Source organism: Oenanthe melanoleuca, chromosome 1 (genome assembly GCF_029582105.1).
Source record: "Oenanthe melanoleuca isolate GR-GAL-2019-014 chromosome 1, OMel1.0, whole genome shotgun sequence".
NCBI lineage: Eukaryota > Metazoa > Chordata > Aves > Passeriformes > Muscicapidae > Oenanthe > Oenanthe melanoleuca.
The window spans coordinates 25,140,837-25,159,252 of NC_079333.1; the positions used below are offsets into that span (position 1 = coordinate 25,140,837).

The following is an 18,416-nucleotide window of genomic DNA, read 5'->3' on the forward strand; positions in this document are numbered from 1 at the left end:
GTCTCACCTCCATAAATTTAATTTGCATAGATTGGTGTTGAAAAGAACATTTGCTAGAATTAGAGAATTTTATCAGTCAGTCATAGATGGTAGGAGCTAATCTTTCCAGTTACATCCTTGCCCTTCCTCAGTATAAAGCATTGCCTTGTGTTTGGGCAATCTGTTCCTTTCTGTGATGGTAATACGCGAGGGTAGATCTGTGCCTGGCCTGATCTGAGGTGTAAGTGTAGTAAACAACTGCAGGAGCAGTAGGAAGCTTTCCCCTGCAGGTAATTTTCATGGGTCATCAATATTCTGTGGTGAAGAGATAGGCAGTCAAAAACAGGTAGAATAAGTTCACTCCAAGCTTCTGAGTCAGATAGAGGCCTGGACTTTGAAGGATGACCCTTTTTGGGATACCACAAGCAGTACCAGTCTTCAGAGTATTCTTATCTGTGATAAAGACCCTGTCCTTCTGTCTACGTCTCTTAGTTCATCTTACGTCCTGTCCTCTTGCTACCTGTCCCTACTTTCTTATCTGCATCCTCTTTTCACAATTCCAGTTTTAAATTTTCATCTTACCTTGATATGACTACTAAGCTGTGCTTAGCACTGTCACATGTGTGCCATGCATGCTCTTATCCCTTTATTCTTTAGTTATATCTTTCACACTCACCATTTTCAGTGTTGTCTGTGTTCCATTTTGTTAATCTTTCTGCTTACGTGGAAAGACTTGAGAGCTGGCTTGTGTAACCTTGGTACAAAGCTTTAATTTGAATTTTAAATTGATGGAGTTTTAATTTAACTTTGACTGATCTTGTACTAATTTAAAATGTTTACATTTACCAGATCAATTCAATTGTGTGTTATTTATAGTAGAATATTTTTGTTCTAGAAGAACAAAAAGTAATGATTTTTCATAAACTGTCAATTTCGCCGGTAGATCTTTAGGAGTAAGTATCACATAAGAATAAGACAGAATCTGTAGAAAAATAACGTTGCTATATTTTGTATCTGCTCTAGGGTGCTTTGGTCAGTGCATGTGCAGATGATGCACTTCATTTGTGGAACCTCCGACAGAAACGACCAGCTATTCTACATTCTCTGAAATTTAACAGAGAAAGGTAAGACTATATGACACAAAACAGAGATCTCCTTATAAAAATAACACTTGCTGGATTTCTTAGAATACATTTTGCCTTTCTACAAGTGGATATAGTTTTGCGTTGAATATTTTTCTTTCAGGTTTGTTTCTATGGAACAAAAACTTCACTTTCTCTTCATGCAGCTTTCTCTGCATGAAATAGAAAAACTTGGTCTTCTTTCTGCCAAAATGTTCTTCATTTTACTTCTTTTTTGCATGAACTGCTGTGAACAGTAATTAATTTTTTCTTCAACCTGGACACAAACACTCACTTTTGGCTGAACTATTGTTCAGTAATAGACAGAGTATTTCAGCTGGCTGTATGAGAGTAATAATTATTTCTTTACCTTGAAACAATTTTTTTTTTGTAAAATACTGGAAGTTTAGCAGCAATAGGTTATGAATTTGGGAAACTCTGGTAAGTGTCAAGTGAATCAAGGTGTTTGTCTAAGTTTTATTTTATCAGTACCTAATTGTAGGATTCTGTACTGAAAATAGAGTAAATGAGTGGTTGTAATTTTCATGCTCAAACGGGACCTGAGCTTTTGAATCTGTATTTAGTCAGCTGAGTAAAACCTGTAATGATGTTAGGAAACTTCAGTCTGCACATCTATTAATACTGAGAAAAAGTTCCAAGTTTCTATTAAGGAATTAGGGCAGTAGTCAGGAGACCAAGATTCAGTGCATATATGCTGCAGTTGTTTTTAACTGGAAATTTAACTCATATTTTCATTCTCTTAGCATGTGCATTCAGTGTTTATTAAGGTGCAGCAATTTTTTTTTATATTTATATATTTGCTTGTGCAGTAGAGTAAGATCCTAGTATTTCACCAGAGCTGTGAAATGAACAGACTCATCAAATCATTAGCTGCAGCAAGTCTGAAAATTATTATATTTATTATCCAGATACAAATCATATTTGCACTAAAATGTCAGCGAGGTGCATGATTTGTAGTAGAAGTACTGTGAAATAATTTAGGAAATATTCAGCCTGAGTTTATAACCTATAGCAAAAGTGTATCAAGTGTTTTGGGACTGCCTGAGGGAAGATGAAAATGAAAAATTATGTGTGCATTTCTAGGTGCTTATGTACAGTAAGATGCCATTTTATGTATGGTGAAATGTTTGAATCTTGGTATTCTCATCAGGTAGGTGCATTATTCACAATTTGTCATTGATAAATCTAAATATCATAGAAGTTATTCCAGTACATCTTGATCATGTTCTCCCAGCCAGCAATCTGACACAAAGCCTAAGCAATCATTCCTTATAAGAATGCAGCCTCTGTTCATCTCTGCCTTCTCTTCAGAGAATTAACCTGTTATCTTGGTCAGTATTTTATCAGCATTTCTTGCTAAGAGAAACTCACACACATTTGCACTTTGCTAAGAGCAAAACATTTGTCATCACACTTGCCTAATTTTATTTTCGTCTGACTCCCTAAAACATTGGACAAAATATTTGCAGGTGAGTTGTTTAGAATACTGGAAAATTTTGCTTAAAACCATATTTTCTCTAATGACATTTTTGAACTGAGGTGCAAGTAAGATCTGAGAATGTAAGTTATTTGTAACTAATGCATAGCTAACTATACTGTCTTTTATCAAAATCTAGTAAGTTGTGAGCGAAAAATTGCTGTAATGTTATTCTTTTATGTATATTTTGTGTTACTGGTACAATTGCTGCATTTTAAATAATTTTATTACCACATCAAAGGCTGTGAGGCAAATATCTTGCAATATAATTGTCAAAGAAGTAAGTCCAGTTTTAAATTTAAAAAGTCTTTGGCTATTATTCACAATGCACCAGTCATCATGTAGTTGAATTGTTTAATTTGCAACTTGCTTCTTCTTCTTAACATTTAAGATTTCAGGATAATTGGCTAAAATCTTGTCTTTAGCAGTGTTTCTGTATAGGTTTCTGCAATTGCTTGAGTCAAGTTTCTCCAAGTGCATACATACATACATATATCCCCTCTATCCCTCCCACAAAAGTAAAAAAATGTTTCTTCTTTTCTTTGGATGTTGGTAAAAACATAGTTGTAAAGAGCAAAGAACACTTACATGCAGTAGTCTTTGACTTAATATATAAGATTCAGTATTAAGACACTGAATGGTTTATGAATAATAATTCACTAACAAAGTGCACCTTTATGGCCATTAAATCAGAGTTTGCAGCTTCTCCAGATCTAGTTTTTTATTCTTCTGACCTACTGTTAATGATGATGCAACGCAAGCAATAATAATTCATAATTCACTGTTCCTTTACTAAGTGTATATTTGGAGCAGTGTAGAAGGAGCACTAAAGAGACCTAATGGCAAAGTGATATTTTCTGTTGTACGGTGTAATGCTCTGGACCGTTTTGGACTTAAGCAACTTATACACTTTTGCCAAAATCTATATATTTATTTTATATGAAGTAATCATCTTAGGTTTCTATTGCTATAATTGGACTGTAATACAATGCATTAGAACTTTCAAGAAAATACATATATAAGCAATGTGTTTCGATGCTTGGCTCCATACCAGGAACTGTAATGATAAGACAGTTACTCAAAGACATATTTGACAATAGCATATGGTTGATAATGCATGATTTATGGTTTCTTTTACAAATAGGGTAGACAGGTAAAACATTTTAAACTCTGTAAACATTCTATTAGAATTACCTCAGTGTTTCTGAAGGTCAAAATTGTGGACACCTCCCACATGTTAGTACCTCTTTTTCCTTCCTCAGTGTCATAGGAGATGCCAGATTGATCTTCAGTAGGCATTTTAGGCAAAATAAATAACTCAGCTACTGGAACACTGTGTCTATCTGTGGCAAAGAACATTAGGATTAAGCAAAACCACTGGAAATTATTATAGGCTGTCATTATTTTTAATATAATCAGAACAGAGTTTAAATATACAGCAGCTTACAGATTCTCATTTAATATAAGTGCAACTGGGGTAGGAAAACCAGCAAGGATTGCAGTGTGAAATCCAGGTTCTATAAGCCAACAGGCACTTGTTTCACTTAGGAACACAGTTCATCTCCTGTCATTCCGAAGCTGAGCTAGTTCAGTTTTGTTGACTGACACAGGGAACAGCCCTCCTCTCTTCTTTTAGCCATTGCTGACTGGTGTGTGACAAATGAGCCAACAGTGCTGCAGCAGCTTATCCAGTGACTTACAGCAGCACACACGAGCACAGTGTGTCACAGAGTGTTGGGTCTTTAAATTCATCTGCATGCACTCCATGCCAGTGCCATGACAATGCCACAAGTGCCCTTCTAAGGGGAATTACCAGGTGACACAATCTGTATAACTGGCTTTGAGACTCTCAATACTTTCTTCAGTGTTAAGGGTATGCTGCACAGAGCAAGAGGGGCCTTTCAAATGGGCAACTTTCAGAGCAGTTCTGTTAACTGTAACTCACTATTAATTATAAATTTGACACTGACTGTTGTGATCTTGCAGTATTTGAACAAGATGATTGAGAGTATTACTCCAAATGCTTGAAAACAAACTAAAACAAGCCAAAACAAACCAAACCAAAACCAAAACACTGGTGTTTTTGAATATGGTAACTTTTCTTGAGTCTATGTTCTTTCCTGACAGTAGCTGAATCTTAGTTTATTTGCCTTTCTGTATCTTCACAGGATTTTGTGCCCTGTGTTAAGGGCTTTTTAAATACTTCCACTCTCCTTTGCAGATAAACTTCATCAAATGACAGCAAGAGGCTATTGATTGAATTTTGTGCAGTCGCAGCAGTACCTGTGTCTGTTCATTTGTTAGGGAACTTGTGGGTTAGTTAAAGTACATTCTCTGCCTCATCGCCTGTTCAAGGAACTGGATTCCTGTGATAGCTTGCCTGCTTATAAATGAACCTCCTGGTTGATAGTGTATAGCTGCAAACTCTGTTTATGTACTTTCAAATTAATCAGAGGTCTGTCATCAAGCAAGGTTCTGTAGGGTTGCATGGTCATGCTATACAACAAAACAGATTCTGATTACGTGGTGTGGTCTAGCATTCAACTATTGCAAAGCACCATATAATCCAAATATAAAACAATATTTCACCATAAAAATATGCTACAGTTTCTGGTAAGGATGTAAATTTTCTCAGATTGATGATGGAAAGAAATGAGGAAACCAAAAGAAGCCATGCAATTGGCATTCACTTCCACATTCTTGAAGATTTACAAAACATTCTTCTGAGGGTTTTTATTTGTGGTTTTGTTGTTGTTGTGGTTGTTATTACAGTTTTTGGTTGGTTGGATTTATACATGCAGTGTGGTCTTGCATCAGCATTTGCCACTTTTAAAAGAATGGTGTTCAGGGGTTCCAAAGCCCAATGTTTTCATGCAATTCTTGAGCTTGAAAAGATTCCTGAAGCTCTTAAAAACCTTTGTTCTAGGGGGCTATACCTTAGTACTGCAGGGCAGGATAATGAACTTTGTCAAATGTCTCTTCAGAAAGACAGAAGGCTGAAAAGATTTTTCACTGAGACTAACATGGAGACTGTCTTGGTTATAAAATGAAATCAAGCAAAAGCATTTTGGTTTGGTTTGGTTTTTGGTTTTTTTTTGTTTTTATTTTGTTTTGGTTTGTTTTTTTTTTTTTCTTTGGTTGGTTTGTTTGTTTGTTTTCGTTTGGGTTTTTTGTTGGTTTTTTTTATTGTTTCTTTTTTGTCTTTTGGGAGGGTTTTGTGGGGGTTTTTGGGGTTTTTTTTGTCTTCAAGACAGGTTAGCTAAACAATTAACAAAGAGCAAAAAAGCAAAACAGATTTGCTCATTCATACCAAGAATCAACATGTTTGATTTGACAGATTTGTGAGACTGTGCAATCTCCTGAAATAGAATGAAAATTCACATGATCCTTAAATTTTTTTTTGGTAGACACATGAGCCTTCTAGTGGAGTGGAACCAAAATGACCTCTTCAGTCTAGTTCCCCAGTTGCACACCAGAGAATTCATATACCTCCCTTTCTTAAATGAGCAAGCTGATGATGTTTTGCATTAAGGTTTGCTGGTCCCTTATGATCCCAGTAAGAAAGGCACTCAAGGCCATGTAAGTTAGCATTCAAAATGCTATTTATTAGAACTTGAACTATAAAGAATGGCAGAAGTGCACAGGGAATTTTGCATCCCTGTAGATGCTGGGAGCCCTGAGTTGGGCATCGTCACACAGGGCTTCGGTGAGCAGGTAACGCATCCGTAGAAAGTGTCACCCTATTTTTGTCATCCAATTTATTGTAGGATTTTCTTGTAAGGAGACAGCTGTGTGCATTATTCCAACCATCAAACAGAAAGGACATTAACACTAAAACTTTCTTCTGCGCTGTTGGTGCAACCACTAAGTGGGAGCTGCCTGCAGGCTTCTCAGTGACAACAAGCTGTCTGTGTTTATCCAGCTTCCAAGGGGTACGTGCAGCTCCACACAGCCTGGGGGCCACACTGCAGCCCCTGGCACCTACTTGGTGTCACTTGAGTGTGGATCAGCTACTTCACATGCAACAGTTACCCCACCCAGGGCCTTACACTATTATATAACTACTCAAGCTGAAATCCACTGTTTGTTCTTCGGGAAAATTGTTCTGTGTCAGTTTCATTCTTCTGATGGAAAGAAACCTTCCAGCTTCAAGACTAGATGTATTTTATGGCTCTTTTATTCCTGTTTGATATGATATTCTGGTATCCACATTGTCATGCATTTTAAATATTTTGTTTCTCCTTTTCAGATAAACAGCTCATTCATATACATTCACAACCTGGGTTTTTGGTTTAGTTTTTTTTTTGTTTAACTACAAAAATCAAGATTTTCTCTGCTTCCCTTTATAATTGTTTGTCTTCATTACCTTTTCTTTTCTTTCGGCCTTTTTCCTCATAGCAATTCTCTCTGAGCTGATGATTCATCAAGGAAACACTTTCTAAATAGGGTCCCATCTGTGCAGTGGCCATCGACAATATCATTTTCATTTGTAATCTCTGCAGGAATATGGTTACTGATGCATGCAAAAATTGCATATTCCTTTTATGCTGCTTCATCTTACCAGTGTTTGTGGTCTTGCTGTGATTGACTAATACACCCATTACACTTCTTTCCTGATGTATATCTAGCTGGCAGGGAATGTGCTGCTTTTCGGTGCTTTTCTGCTTTTCGAAGCAGAGCAAGACAAGCAAAATTCAAATTATCTTTTCCCATCACTTCTGTATCATGAGCTCTAACCCTAAAGTGGAAGTTCTTTCAAGTTTGAGGCTGTGCCCTTTGCATTTTAAATTTAATCCAATTTCTTATACTACTCATGCAGATTATCCTTCCTCTGTAATATTGTGTGCCTAAGAGGTTTCATTAGTATTAGTACCAAGATCACTTGTGAAATTACAACAGCTACAAAACTAATTCTTGAGAATCTCTCAAATATCCAATTTTAAAAAATCATTTTTCAGTAAAACCAAGCGTAAAATAGACATTAAAAATAGAATTTTATAGTGAGTATAGTCAGTAGCTTTATGCTTTTTTTAGAAAACACAGGTTAATATGTTATGTTGTTTTCACATAGCAGCTGTGTTGCCAAATTGTTCTGAGTCCAGGTTTGGATAGCAAAATTTAAAACATATACTCACAGCTATGCATTGAGCAACTGTTTCATGGTCTCAGTAACAAGAAATGAGAGGCTCAACACTGTAGTACAAATGCATCATATTAGACAATAGAAAAAAAACCACAGGCTTTTAAAATGTATGCAAGTTCAGGCAGCATAAACAGTCTATCAATAAAACAATCCGAATTTTCTCATTACAGTTATAATGTAGATATGAGAATTATATGGTTTTCTCTTCCGAAGTTTTCAAATTAGTTTTGAGACATCTTTCAGATTTCTGCTTAGATCTTTTCTTTGACCTTTGTTATATTTCCAGTCATATCTTAGAGCAATGAAGAACATGAACCCATTCAGTTGCAGTAAGTAATTTGGTTCTTGGAAACCACACCACCTTTTTCCTGCCCAGACACGTCAGTTTCAAGCCAAAAACCCAATTCAAAGATTAAGGATACTTTTCCTTCTGTCACAATATACTCTGGGCATTATTCAAGTAAATCAGAAAAAGAGCTATTAATGTCAACATTGAGATTATATCATTAAAATGTACATGACCAGGAACAGAAGAGAGACTACAGAGTGCAGAAAAACAAGGACAATAAATCACAGAGTCCCTGTCTACTGAAGCGCAACAAATAAGAACAGCTGGTCTCCAATAAGTCTACATGATTTTAATTGATGGAAGCTGTTAAGGAAAAAAAGCATGCATACAAAGAAAAAGCATACACATGTAAAATTATTTTTTCTTTGAAGTAAATTTCAGTATTTCAATCTTATTCTGATTTTAGCGTATCATTCATAATAATTTGATTGATATTGATATAAAATTTGGTTTAAAGTTATTTTAGTAATAATGTATGATAAACACAGACTTGTGTTGCTGCAGCTAGCAGAGGGTGAAATACTAACATAACTTTAGTTTACTTTTCTAACAGCTCTGTGAAGTCAAGCTGTTAAACAAAAGATAAGTTTCAACCTTTTATCTTTGAGCTAGGTCCCAATTTACTTTTTTGGAACTATGAGATTGGGAATCAAAAACTGCATTTTTGATTTATTTATTCAGTGTTGGGGGAAGGGATGAGAGAAATTCTACCCTTAGGTGTTTGGGGTTTTTAATGCAGATGCTACAAAATCAATGAAAAAAACACATCAAAAACTTTCTCATTTGAGAACACCATCTTCCTGTTCCAGTCTTTGTTATTTGGCTTTCTTTCATTGCTAAGAAATTTAGTGGCTCTTACTTTGTGCTCTGTATTGCCCATCACTGTCACTGTGTTTGGTATTACAACCCCATTTTTACTTAACTTCAAAGAAATTTATGGAGGACAAGTGAAGTATTACAAATATGAAACAGTGATTTCACAAGCCAGTACACAAGAAAAATCATCTACATTGTCTTTCCTCTGAAGATGAAAGCAAGAGTCTGTTTTCCAACCCTGTTTCATTAATTTGCTCACCTCATTGATTTTGTGGAACTTTTATTCTCATTTTTATTGTGACCTTGAATCAGCATCAGAAACAAATTAGAAGTCAGTGAAAAGTATGCTGGTTTCTTCCAGCATCTTTTTGTATTTAAGGAAACATATTTCCATGTAATTTCCTTGTTTCTTTCTCTTGGGACCAAGTGTTCATATTACACCTGTTTGATCCACTGCATAACTGTTGTTTAATGTTGTGTAGCTAAAGATCTAGGCTGGGAGAATGTGTCACTGTCAGTGATCCTGCTTCTACAGGTAAAATATTCCAATGAATTTGCAGTCAAAACCATAAAAGGGAGTTGAGAAAAGAGGGTGTCTTTCTTGCTGTGCATTTGCCCAAGAAGAAGGAAGGTAATTTTCTGTCATTCTGAAAATGAAACAAATTATCCATAGCACAGGCTACAAAAATTGTACATCCCCTTGCACACTGGCATCTCAAGAGTGACTTCTAAGTCGTTCTTGAGCTCCAGTAATGCTGATAACTTGCTGCAGTGCTACTGCAGATAGCCTTAGAGTTATTGAGGGTGAGAATTTCAATGCCTGTGTCTTATAGGAAGTTATAGTGCAGCTGTCTTTCTGTATGTATTATGGCATGCTGAACAGGCCAGGGTGACCTTCTGTGGAGTTGTAAAAAAGTTAGTTATAAGAAATAAAACTGGGAGAAACCAAAGGTCCTGTGGCATGCTGTAGACTCTGACTGTCCTTGTAAAGAGTTCACAGTAACCTCATAAGATTTTATCTAATTACATAAATTAACTCTTCATTCAAGTTGGATCTGTGGGTTTAATAATTTGATCGAATGGAATGCATCTAATGTATTTCTGAAAATGCTTTTTTTCTGATTTGTTCTAGGTTCCTTTGAATTAACTGCTTGTAAATAATTTATGTTGACACCCATTACAAATATTCATATAGTTGCTACACTGATGATTTTCATGGTTAACATAAGCGTTTCTTAAAACAAATATTTTTAATGTGCTGTAAGCTATTAACTACAGTTGTGATTGCAAAGTCATTTGAAATAGTAAGCTCACAAGTCAAGAATGGGCTTAACTTCAAGCATTTAGCATTATTTCCCCTGTCAAGAAGGTGAGCACAGGAAATTCTGGCTTTTGAAGAAACAGGAACAGCCTACTTTTATACTTTTATTCTCAATTATTTTAACAGAAAAGGAAGGAAACAAGAAACAGACTATACTATTCATGGTTCCATACCTTGAACTTTGTGTTTCTGTTTTCAACACTTTAAAGGATTGATGATCAGTCCAAATTTCTAAGAAACAGAGTGCTTCACAATGTGCCAATAAATCCAATTTTAAAAAAGGACAAAACCAAAATATCTTGAGAAAGAAATTGTTTTCCACCTGCATTTCTTAAGATATTATGTTGGGGGTTTTTTGTGTGCTTCTTGTATTCCCATTTCTTATTCTTGTAAGTTTCTTATGTATAATATTTCAGGTAAAGGACACTATGAAAAATGCTTGTGTCTTAAACACCTTGACAGCAGCAATGGACCACGAGCCAGACGACATATTTAAATAATATGATGAAAAAAGCTGCATAAGCTTTATTGCTTTTTCAAAATAAATAATTGTGTTAGATATCTCAGCACTATATAAGCCTATTGGCCTTAAATTAAACTCTAAAGTGAAAATGTTTTCTTAACATTTATTGTACATAGAAATTGCAGAAATTGAAGTGGGGATGGAGGGTATCCTAGTTATCCAAGAAAGGCAGAAGTTCCTCCCTGAGATGGAGAATGCAGACTCCCACCTTATTATTCTAATTTTGGAATCAGGGGCTTTCAGGCAGAGATAAGGGGGTAGGAATAACAGCTCTTTACTAATATGTCTAACCAGACAATCAAAAAAAACAACAGCTATGAAAATTAACAACAGAACAGTAACTCAGTTCCAATCCTTTTCAGCTGCAGACACTCATTCGCTGCACTCAGTACCGGTGATGGGGTCAGGGCAGGTCTCACACAGCTGCGGAGGGCTGGGACTATGTCGGCAGTGTCCCAGGTGGGAGAGGATGGAGGAAGGACTCCCCACTCACCATGTGGGCTGTGGCACTTGGCTGAGTGCTTGGAGGTAGCAGCCTGGAGCGGGGAAGGCAGTAGTGCAGTGTCTGACAGCAGAGAACATGGCTCCCGGCGTTGGGATGGTGGAAGGTAGCAGCAGATACCCCCGTCCTCCACCTCTTTCCCACGCCCCCACCCCCTAGGTCTCACGGTGTTTTCCCTCCCTTCCCCTTTGTCAATAGCCATCCGTGAGCTAGGGTGTAGCCGACAAGTTTTCTTAGCACCACAATAGGGAAAATTCCACAGAGAGAAAAAAGGGAAAAATCCCCAATCCCCAACAGAGGGGAGGAGGATGTCTTAATTGTGTGTTTAGGATCTTCACAAATAGCTTGAAGTATACTTTGCTTAATAATTTCTATTGAAATTGTAGTTTAAAGGGGAATTCTGATTTGTTGTACCTCAGCATTTGTAGAGAATCTTGCATCACTGAAATTCTTTAAATCAAGAGGTATCTTATAGTAATTTGTTCTAGAGCAAGTTTAGAAGAAATTGAAGAAATTTGAAGAAATCAGATTAAATCAGTATTAAACTGAAAAGAGGAACCTCAAAGGTTCATTTCTTACATTTCAATAGACAAATTTTTGCTGTTGTACAAGCAGCAGTGACTGTGATGAATACGTGTATCAAAACCAGTTTAAAACAAAGTCAAGTAAAACTGCTCTGTGGACTGATTGGGTAAAATGTATAGTCTGAGATACCAAACTTGAAAGGAATATTGGGAAGTAGAAGTGTGTCTAGGAAGTAAATGTTACCACTGCCTTGACTCCGTTTTTCATTCATGTTTCTCTGTAATGAACATGTATTAAATTACGTCATGTAAAGTAACTAATTTCACTGTCTTTCTTTAAAACATTGATCTCTACAGATACAAGGTGTAAGCTCAAGTAATGTCTTCAAATGATGCTACTGTCTGCAGGTGTTGGTTGTTGTCCTGGTTTGAGAAGACAGGTGTGCTAGGGAAAGTAGAGGCTTTCCCTTGAAATGGAGAAAGTAAATCCCTCCCTCTGACTTAGTATAATTTTGAAATTAAGGGGCACTCAGACAAATATATGGGGATGTGAATAACAGTTCTTTACTAATATTTATCACAAGGAAAAACACAGCAACAACAACTATTAATTTAACAACAAACAGTACAGGAACCCAGTAACAGTTCTTTTGGTTGTAGGCACTTTTCCCCTGTGGTGCAGTTACTGTCACAGTTGCACCGGCTGGCTCCCGGTGGACAGGGGCAGATGCGGCGATCCCGAGCAGCTGCAGGAGGGCTGGGGGTGATGGTGGCTGTGTTCCCGATTGGAAGGGTGGAGGAGAGGCTCTGCTCATGAATCCTTGGAGTGTAGGTCCCGGTGCTTCAACAGTATGCTTGGAGATAGCAAACTGAAGCAGAAGAGCATCCTAGCAGGGGTGCAGGGTCCAACACCAGAAGAGGCAGCTCCTGGTGTTGGGATAGCGGGGCGAGGTTTTCCAGCAGCCCTCCTTCTCCAAGAGCCAAAAGTGAGCGAGACAGCAACTGCCTCCCACCCTCCTTTACCTGCTTCCAGTCTTGTGGTATTTCTCCCCTTCCCCCCTGCCCCTCATCCTCTGAAAGAAGCTCCCAAAAACCAGGGAGGCTGTCCCTCCCCCATCTCAAGGTATCTAGGACCTTGCCATCAGTGCTCCTTAGCATGTCAGTGGGAAAAAATTCTACAGGCAGAGAGGAAAGGAAAAACCAACCCCCAACAGTTGTTCGGTCAGAAAATAGGCACAGTGGTATGTGAGCTAAATGATGACTTGTTTCACAGTTTTTCATTTAAATAGTTTGTGAGTTTCATTATTAACTTAGAATTTATTGGTAGAGATTATTCACTAAGTAGTTATAAACAGAGTAGTCACATTCAGCTCTGAAGTTGGTGGAAAAATACAATTAAGTTCTAGTTTTTACATTTCTCATTAGATAGATACTCTTCATTCACCCAGTCCTGTCATCACCTTTATTTGCAGTGGGTGCACTATAGTCTTAAAACAATAAATATTTGAGCAGTCTGTATGACACTCTGGAAAAAAAATCCAGACAGAACTGTTCATGCAGTATTTTGAGAATATAATTTACCTTAATGTTCCTCTTGTGTCCAGATATTCCTAAATAACAATGGCGTTTATCCCATGTTATGCTGTCACCACGATGTAGTGCAATTTGCATTCAATGTGTTTTTAGTGCTATTTTGTTTTCTTCTATGTTAGTAACTAAAACATAAACTAAGACAGATCAACTGATTGTAATTCAAAATGAAGTTTGACTGTTGCTAGAAGAAAATATATGTGAAAGGGAAGATTTTTTCAATTTTAAATTAGAACTAAACCACATTTTTAAAAAACAAGTTGACTACAAGTATCAATCTCAAAGGCATGTTTGGTTCATTTACTTTCTGCTAGCACCTGCGTGTGCAGGGCTGCTAGAAATTTTTGAAATTATCTTATGTGGTATTTGGAGAATTTATTGTGAATAGGAGAAATACTCATATTGTGATTAGTATCACTAAGACCCTGTGTGGAAGGAACTCTTCAGATGTATTGAACTGCTCTATATTTCATTTGACTCTTAGTCAGCCAGTTAGTAATTTAAGGTATTTTCTGTGCTCTTATATCAGCCTTAGAGACTTGGCATACTCTGCAAGTAAGTCAAAATGAGAGTTGAAGTTAAACATTGGAACTCAAAATAATGGAGTTCATCTTGGGTTTCTGCCTTCCTAGGGCTTCCTGGACACTCCCTGTAGCAGAGGAAATGTTATTAACTATGCACAGACCAAGTTCACATCTATCTCGGGAACTGCACAACCATCTGCTGAAAACATATCACATCATGTGGATGGCAGACTGCATGAATTACTGTTATTGTACATGTTTTTTACATGTCTTATAGTGCTTGTGAGCTCTAAATTTATACATAGACCAGGAAGAAGATCAAATACCTCCAGAGGCCAAATAGCTCATAATTTACATCCTTTACTAGATCTGCTGGAAACAACTACTTTCTTTCATTGTCAGTAGCTTTAATCTGTGCTTGTTTAGGCACTTCAGGTCAGCTACAAATTACGTTGGCTGAATATCTGTCCAAATCTTTCTGTGTCCATTTTGTGACTTAAAGCAGTAATCTCAGCTTGAATATCTTCTACTAGACTGACAGAAAAGTAACCTTACACTTTCTGAAATACTGGATAGCCAGAAGCTACCAGAAGGAGAAGGCACTAGATGAGTCTGGTGTGCTTTAGTTTGTATCAAAATTACCAAAAGATTAAAGGAGTATGAGGGAAGAAAATAAATTGTGTGGAAATAATTTGTGCTTGATGATTGAGGGAGAAGAGGGCTGATACAAAATCATGAAGCCCCCTTAGCAGCTGTAGTTTTTTTGTTGGAATGAAGAAATCCTGCAGAAGTTGAGAAGGAAGGGAAGGGCTTATGCAGTGGTTTGTGAATATTCATTGAAGGCTACACAGGCCACAGATTCCTCTCTAGAGTAATTCTTTCAAAGAGCTGCTTTGAAAGAGGACCTGACATAACATCAGCCCGTCATTGGCAAGTACCAGGAATCATGCCCAGTCTATCAGGTGGCAGTGCCAAGAGAATAGCTCTTGGGGATGATCAGCTGAAGAAACAAATAGCATAAATTAGTGGAAAGCAGTGAAAGTACCAGAGGATGCTGGAGAAAATTCCTGGAGTCAAGAAAAAGCCATAATCACTGCAATGAAAAGGTAGACTTCTGATAGCCATAATTATCTTGAGAAGATGATCAACTTTCTCAGCAGCTGAATTCATCCATGCTGGGGCAATGCACTGTAAATTGGGTGTTAGGCAGTGGCAGTCCTCTAGGAGTCACTGAGAGCAGAAGTGGGCCAGGATCATGACTGGCATGACTTGCAAGCTACTGCGCTTGCTTCCTGTCAGTTACACATGTTCCCAAGTTAATGCTCCTTCATGTTTTATCTCCCTCTTTAACTGTAAATTTGTGAGTTTTCCGTATTTCCTGAGAACCTGGACACTGTAGTTTATTTTGGTAGGATTCTGAAAGGGAGTTCAAGCTAATGTGTGTTTTCTGTAGGAACTTGTAGAAACTGAACTCTGACAGTGCTGGCATAAGGAATACACAGTTTCTATGCTTGTTCATATTTAAGATTATAAAGGGAAAAGTCATAGTATAAATTTAATTGCAGTTTTGATGTGTATGAATGAGCAATTAAATAATTAAGTTGGAATAGCTGTTTCTCATTTTGACAAAAATGCAATTTACTCTCAACCCATCAGCATGTCTCCTCACTCACCACCAGCAATACTGTTCCAAGAAAATTTTTCATGCTAAAAATAGAAAAACAAAAATAACAAAGCAGAGGCAGAAAGAAACATTCTTAAAATTATCTTTTGTTTTTCTTAGAGAAATACAATTAACATAATAAAGATGATTTTAAGTAATCTGAGGGTTTTTACTAGTATTTTAGAGGTTATAGCATCCTAAATTATTTTAACATTGTAGTATTCTACTAATATGCAGTGAGTTTTTGACCGTAGTTGTTAGACTGTAGAGTGCTGTGATTTTCTGAAAAATATAACTTTTCAAGATTTGTTTGTCAGAATATATTCCTTTCTAAAATAATGTTCAATGTTTTGACAATGCCTCTTTCATTTATTCCATTATATCTCTCATATTATTTGCAACATTTATGTAAATAATATGTTTAATTACTTAAATATGGTATGTGTTTAGGACCTTAGAAAAATAGTTTTCCTTGCTAAATTCTGATTTAAGTGTTTTAGTTAGTACCTCTTGATTTTTAAAAAATTACTATAACCTACAGGATATTCTATATCCTGTTTCATCACTTGGGAGAAAAATTATACGTTTCAGACTGTTCTGGCGGAATAGAAACACCTTTTTGGTATCAATTCCTCAATTTTTTGCTATTATAATGATCAATAAGATTCATTATTTTGGTTTGCTTCTAGGAATGTATAGTATCCACATTTCTGTCTGAATTTCTGTTAATTGATCAACATCAAGAAAATCACCAAGTTGCATGTTATCTCAATCAGATGACAATCTGCTTAAAATTTATCAGAAGCACTTCATGCTGACATAATTCAGTAGAACCCCTAACTTCTTACGAAGAAAAATAGCCTTTCTTTCTGGCTTATTGGCTTGTTTTTGTAATGGCAGTGAAAGACATCTTAATTTGCTTGTGGGATATATGACTAATAGAGTCATATAATAAAATGCCTTTCATCCACAATGAAAACTACAGTATGAGACTTCATTTTTTTCTCTTGAAGAAATTGTTATGCAATTTCAGTACTTACTGAGATGAAAGACATTTATTAAAAATCTGAGTCTTGCTTCAAAGCTTCCAGTTCTCAAAGTCAATATTTTCTGTAAACATGAAAAGTCAATAATAATATATAAAGAAGTTTGAATTTAATTTACATAATGTAAAAATAAAACTGCTTCAGAGAAGTGCAGAGTTTTAGGAAAATATGAAAATCATATGGCTTTGTTTGGTGAAGACTAGCAATATATTATATTAAAATCCCCATGCTCTATTAGGTTTGTTATATACCTGGATTGTCTTTAAGTGAATGAAATTTTCTTATAAGCTCACATGCTGTAAAAGGTTTTATAATAACATTTATGCATTTCATAATCAGACATTTCATGATGTTTAATAACAGTTTGGATAAACAGTAAAGACTCATAGGGTAGCTTTTTTGTGGAAGAAGGAACATGCAGAATACTTTTATACCTATAAATTTGGCAGAACAAAACTAAATTATTTAAGAGGAAGTAGCTGGGCTTAAGAAAACAGGCATGGCTGTGGTACTTTTTTTCATTCTTTAGCAATACTTAATTCTTTTTGGGTGCTTCATACTGTGCATCCAGATTTAGTAGTGACTGGTGTCTGGGATTTCAGATAGGCCAGAATGATATTAAGTCTAGTAACTTATGGCCTAGCTACTTATTAGTAGTTAGTACATTGGTCTGATTTTTCCCTTGCTGTAGGACCTTGTTCTTATAGCATTATGGTCTTGAAATTTTAAACTTAAGACAGGCAAATGGAGACCATGCAATATCTGGGAATGCAGACACCTACTTTGTTGGCTTTGTGGCAGTGCGTCCTAGAGATTATGATGTGGAAGCAAATCTCAAAAAAGACAAAAAGCAGTCTCAAACAGTGTGTGAGGTGATGTTGAAACTTTAGTCATAATGAAGACATTGGATTAATTCTTGTACATGAGAGTTCAAGTTTTCTGCAGTACCCTATAGTGGCTTGTGATTGGATTTAGCAGAGGACTGAAAATAGTGTTGTCCTAGGTGGACTTGAACCTGCTTAGTCTACTGCATGAATTTGGAGTAGCAGCATTCAAGTCAAGTAGGGCTCACTTTGGAATTTACAATTTTTTGGGAGTCATTAGACATTTATGTTTTCAACATTTTCAAGTCAAAATTATCTCCTCTTCCTGTAACTTAACAGTTTACTACAAACAAGTGATGGGTGAGCTTCAACATGAAGTGATTAAGAGGGTTTATTAGCTAGAGAAGTTTTTTATGGGTTGGGAACTAACAAAGCACCCATGGTCTTTGCAGTGCAAGAAAGAAGAGTAGAGGTATTACAGAAATGCAAGAAATGAAAAAACAACAGCAACAAAATGGACTAAATATGAATTTAAGAAGTGAAGGAAATGGTGCACCTAAAGAGAAAGCAAAAGAAATAGAGTTGTTTAGTTTGAAGTAAGAGGATTGGTAAAGATGTGAGAGAAAACTTCCCATTTGAAACTATGAAGCCAAAAGGGTAAATGGTTCCTCACACCTGTTACGAGTAGAAGAATAAAGTAGAAGAATAGCTTGAATTCCGTTGAGGATTATGTAGGTGGCATATACCTTCTGCAATTTTTTCTGTTGGATCTTTGTTTGTATGACTGCACCCACAATATTAGTACTATGTTGCTGCTTTGAAGGCATTTTCAGTTATGCATACTGAAATATAGCTCCCATTCTCAAAGCAATTCTCTTGAAAAACCTGGTGCTCTTTCCACTAAAGGCTCTGGAATTATTGCCAAAATTAGACAATTGATGGTAAGATTTAGCCCTGTGCCACTGGACAGAACAAAGGCTATCTCATATTTAG

At 36.4% G+C, this 18,416-nt stretch overlaps 1 protein-coding gene across 9 annotated transcripts in view; it reads left to right on the plus strand.

Annotated features, from left to right (window-relative positions):
* The window catches only part of STXBP5L (syntaxin binding protein 5L), a 198,906-nt gene that overhangs the window by 70,579 nt on the left and 109,911 nt on the right, over positions 1 to 18,416 (plus strand). For all 9 annotated transcript variants that reach the window (XM_056494582.1, XM_056494599.1, XM_056494630.1 and 6 more), the window contains one exon: positions 1,003 to 1,103. In XM_056494582.1, coding sequence (XP_056350557.1) covers positions 1,003 to 1,103 — 101 coding nt within the window. The remainder of the gene's footprint in view (positions 1 to 1,002; positions 1,104 to 18,416) is intronic.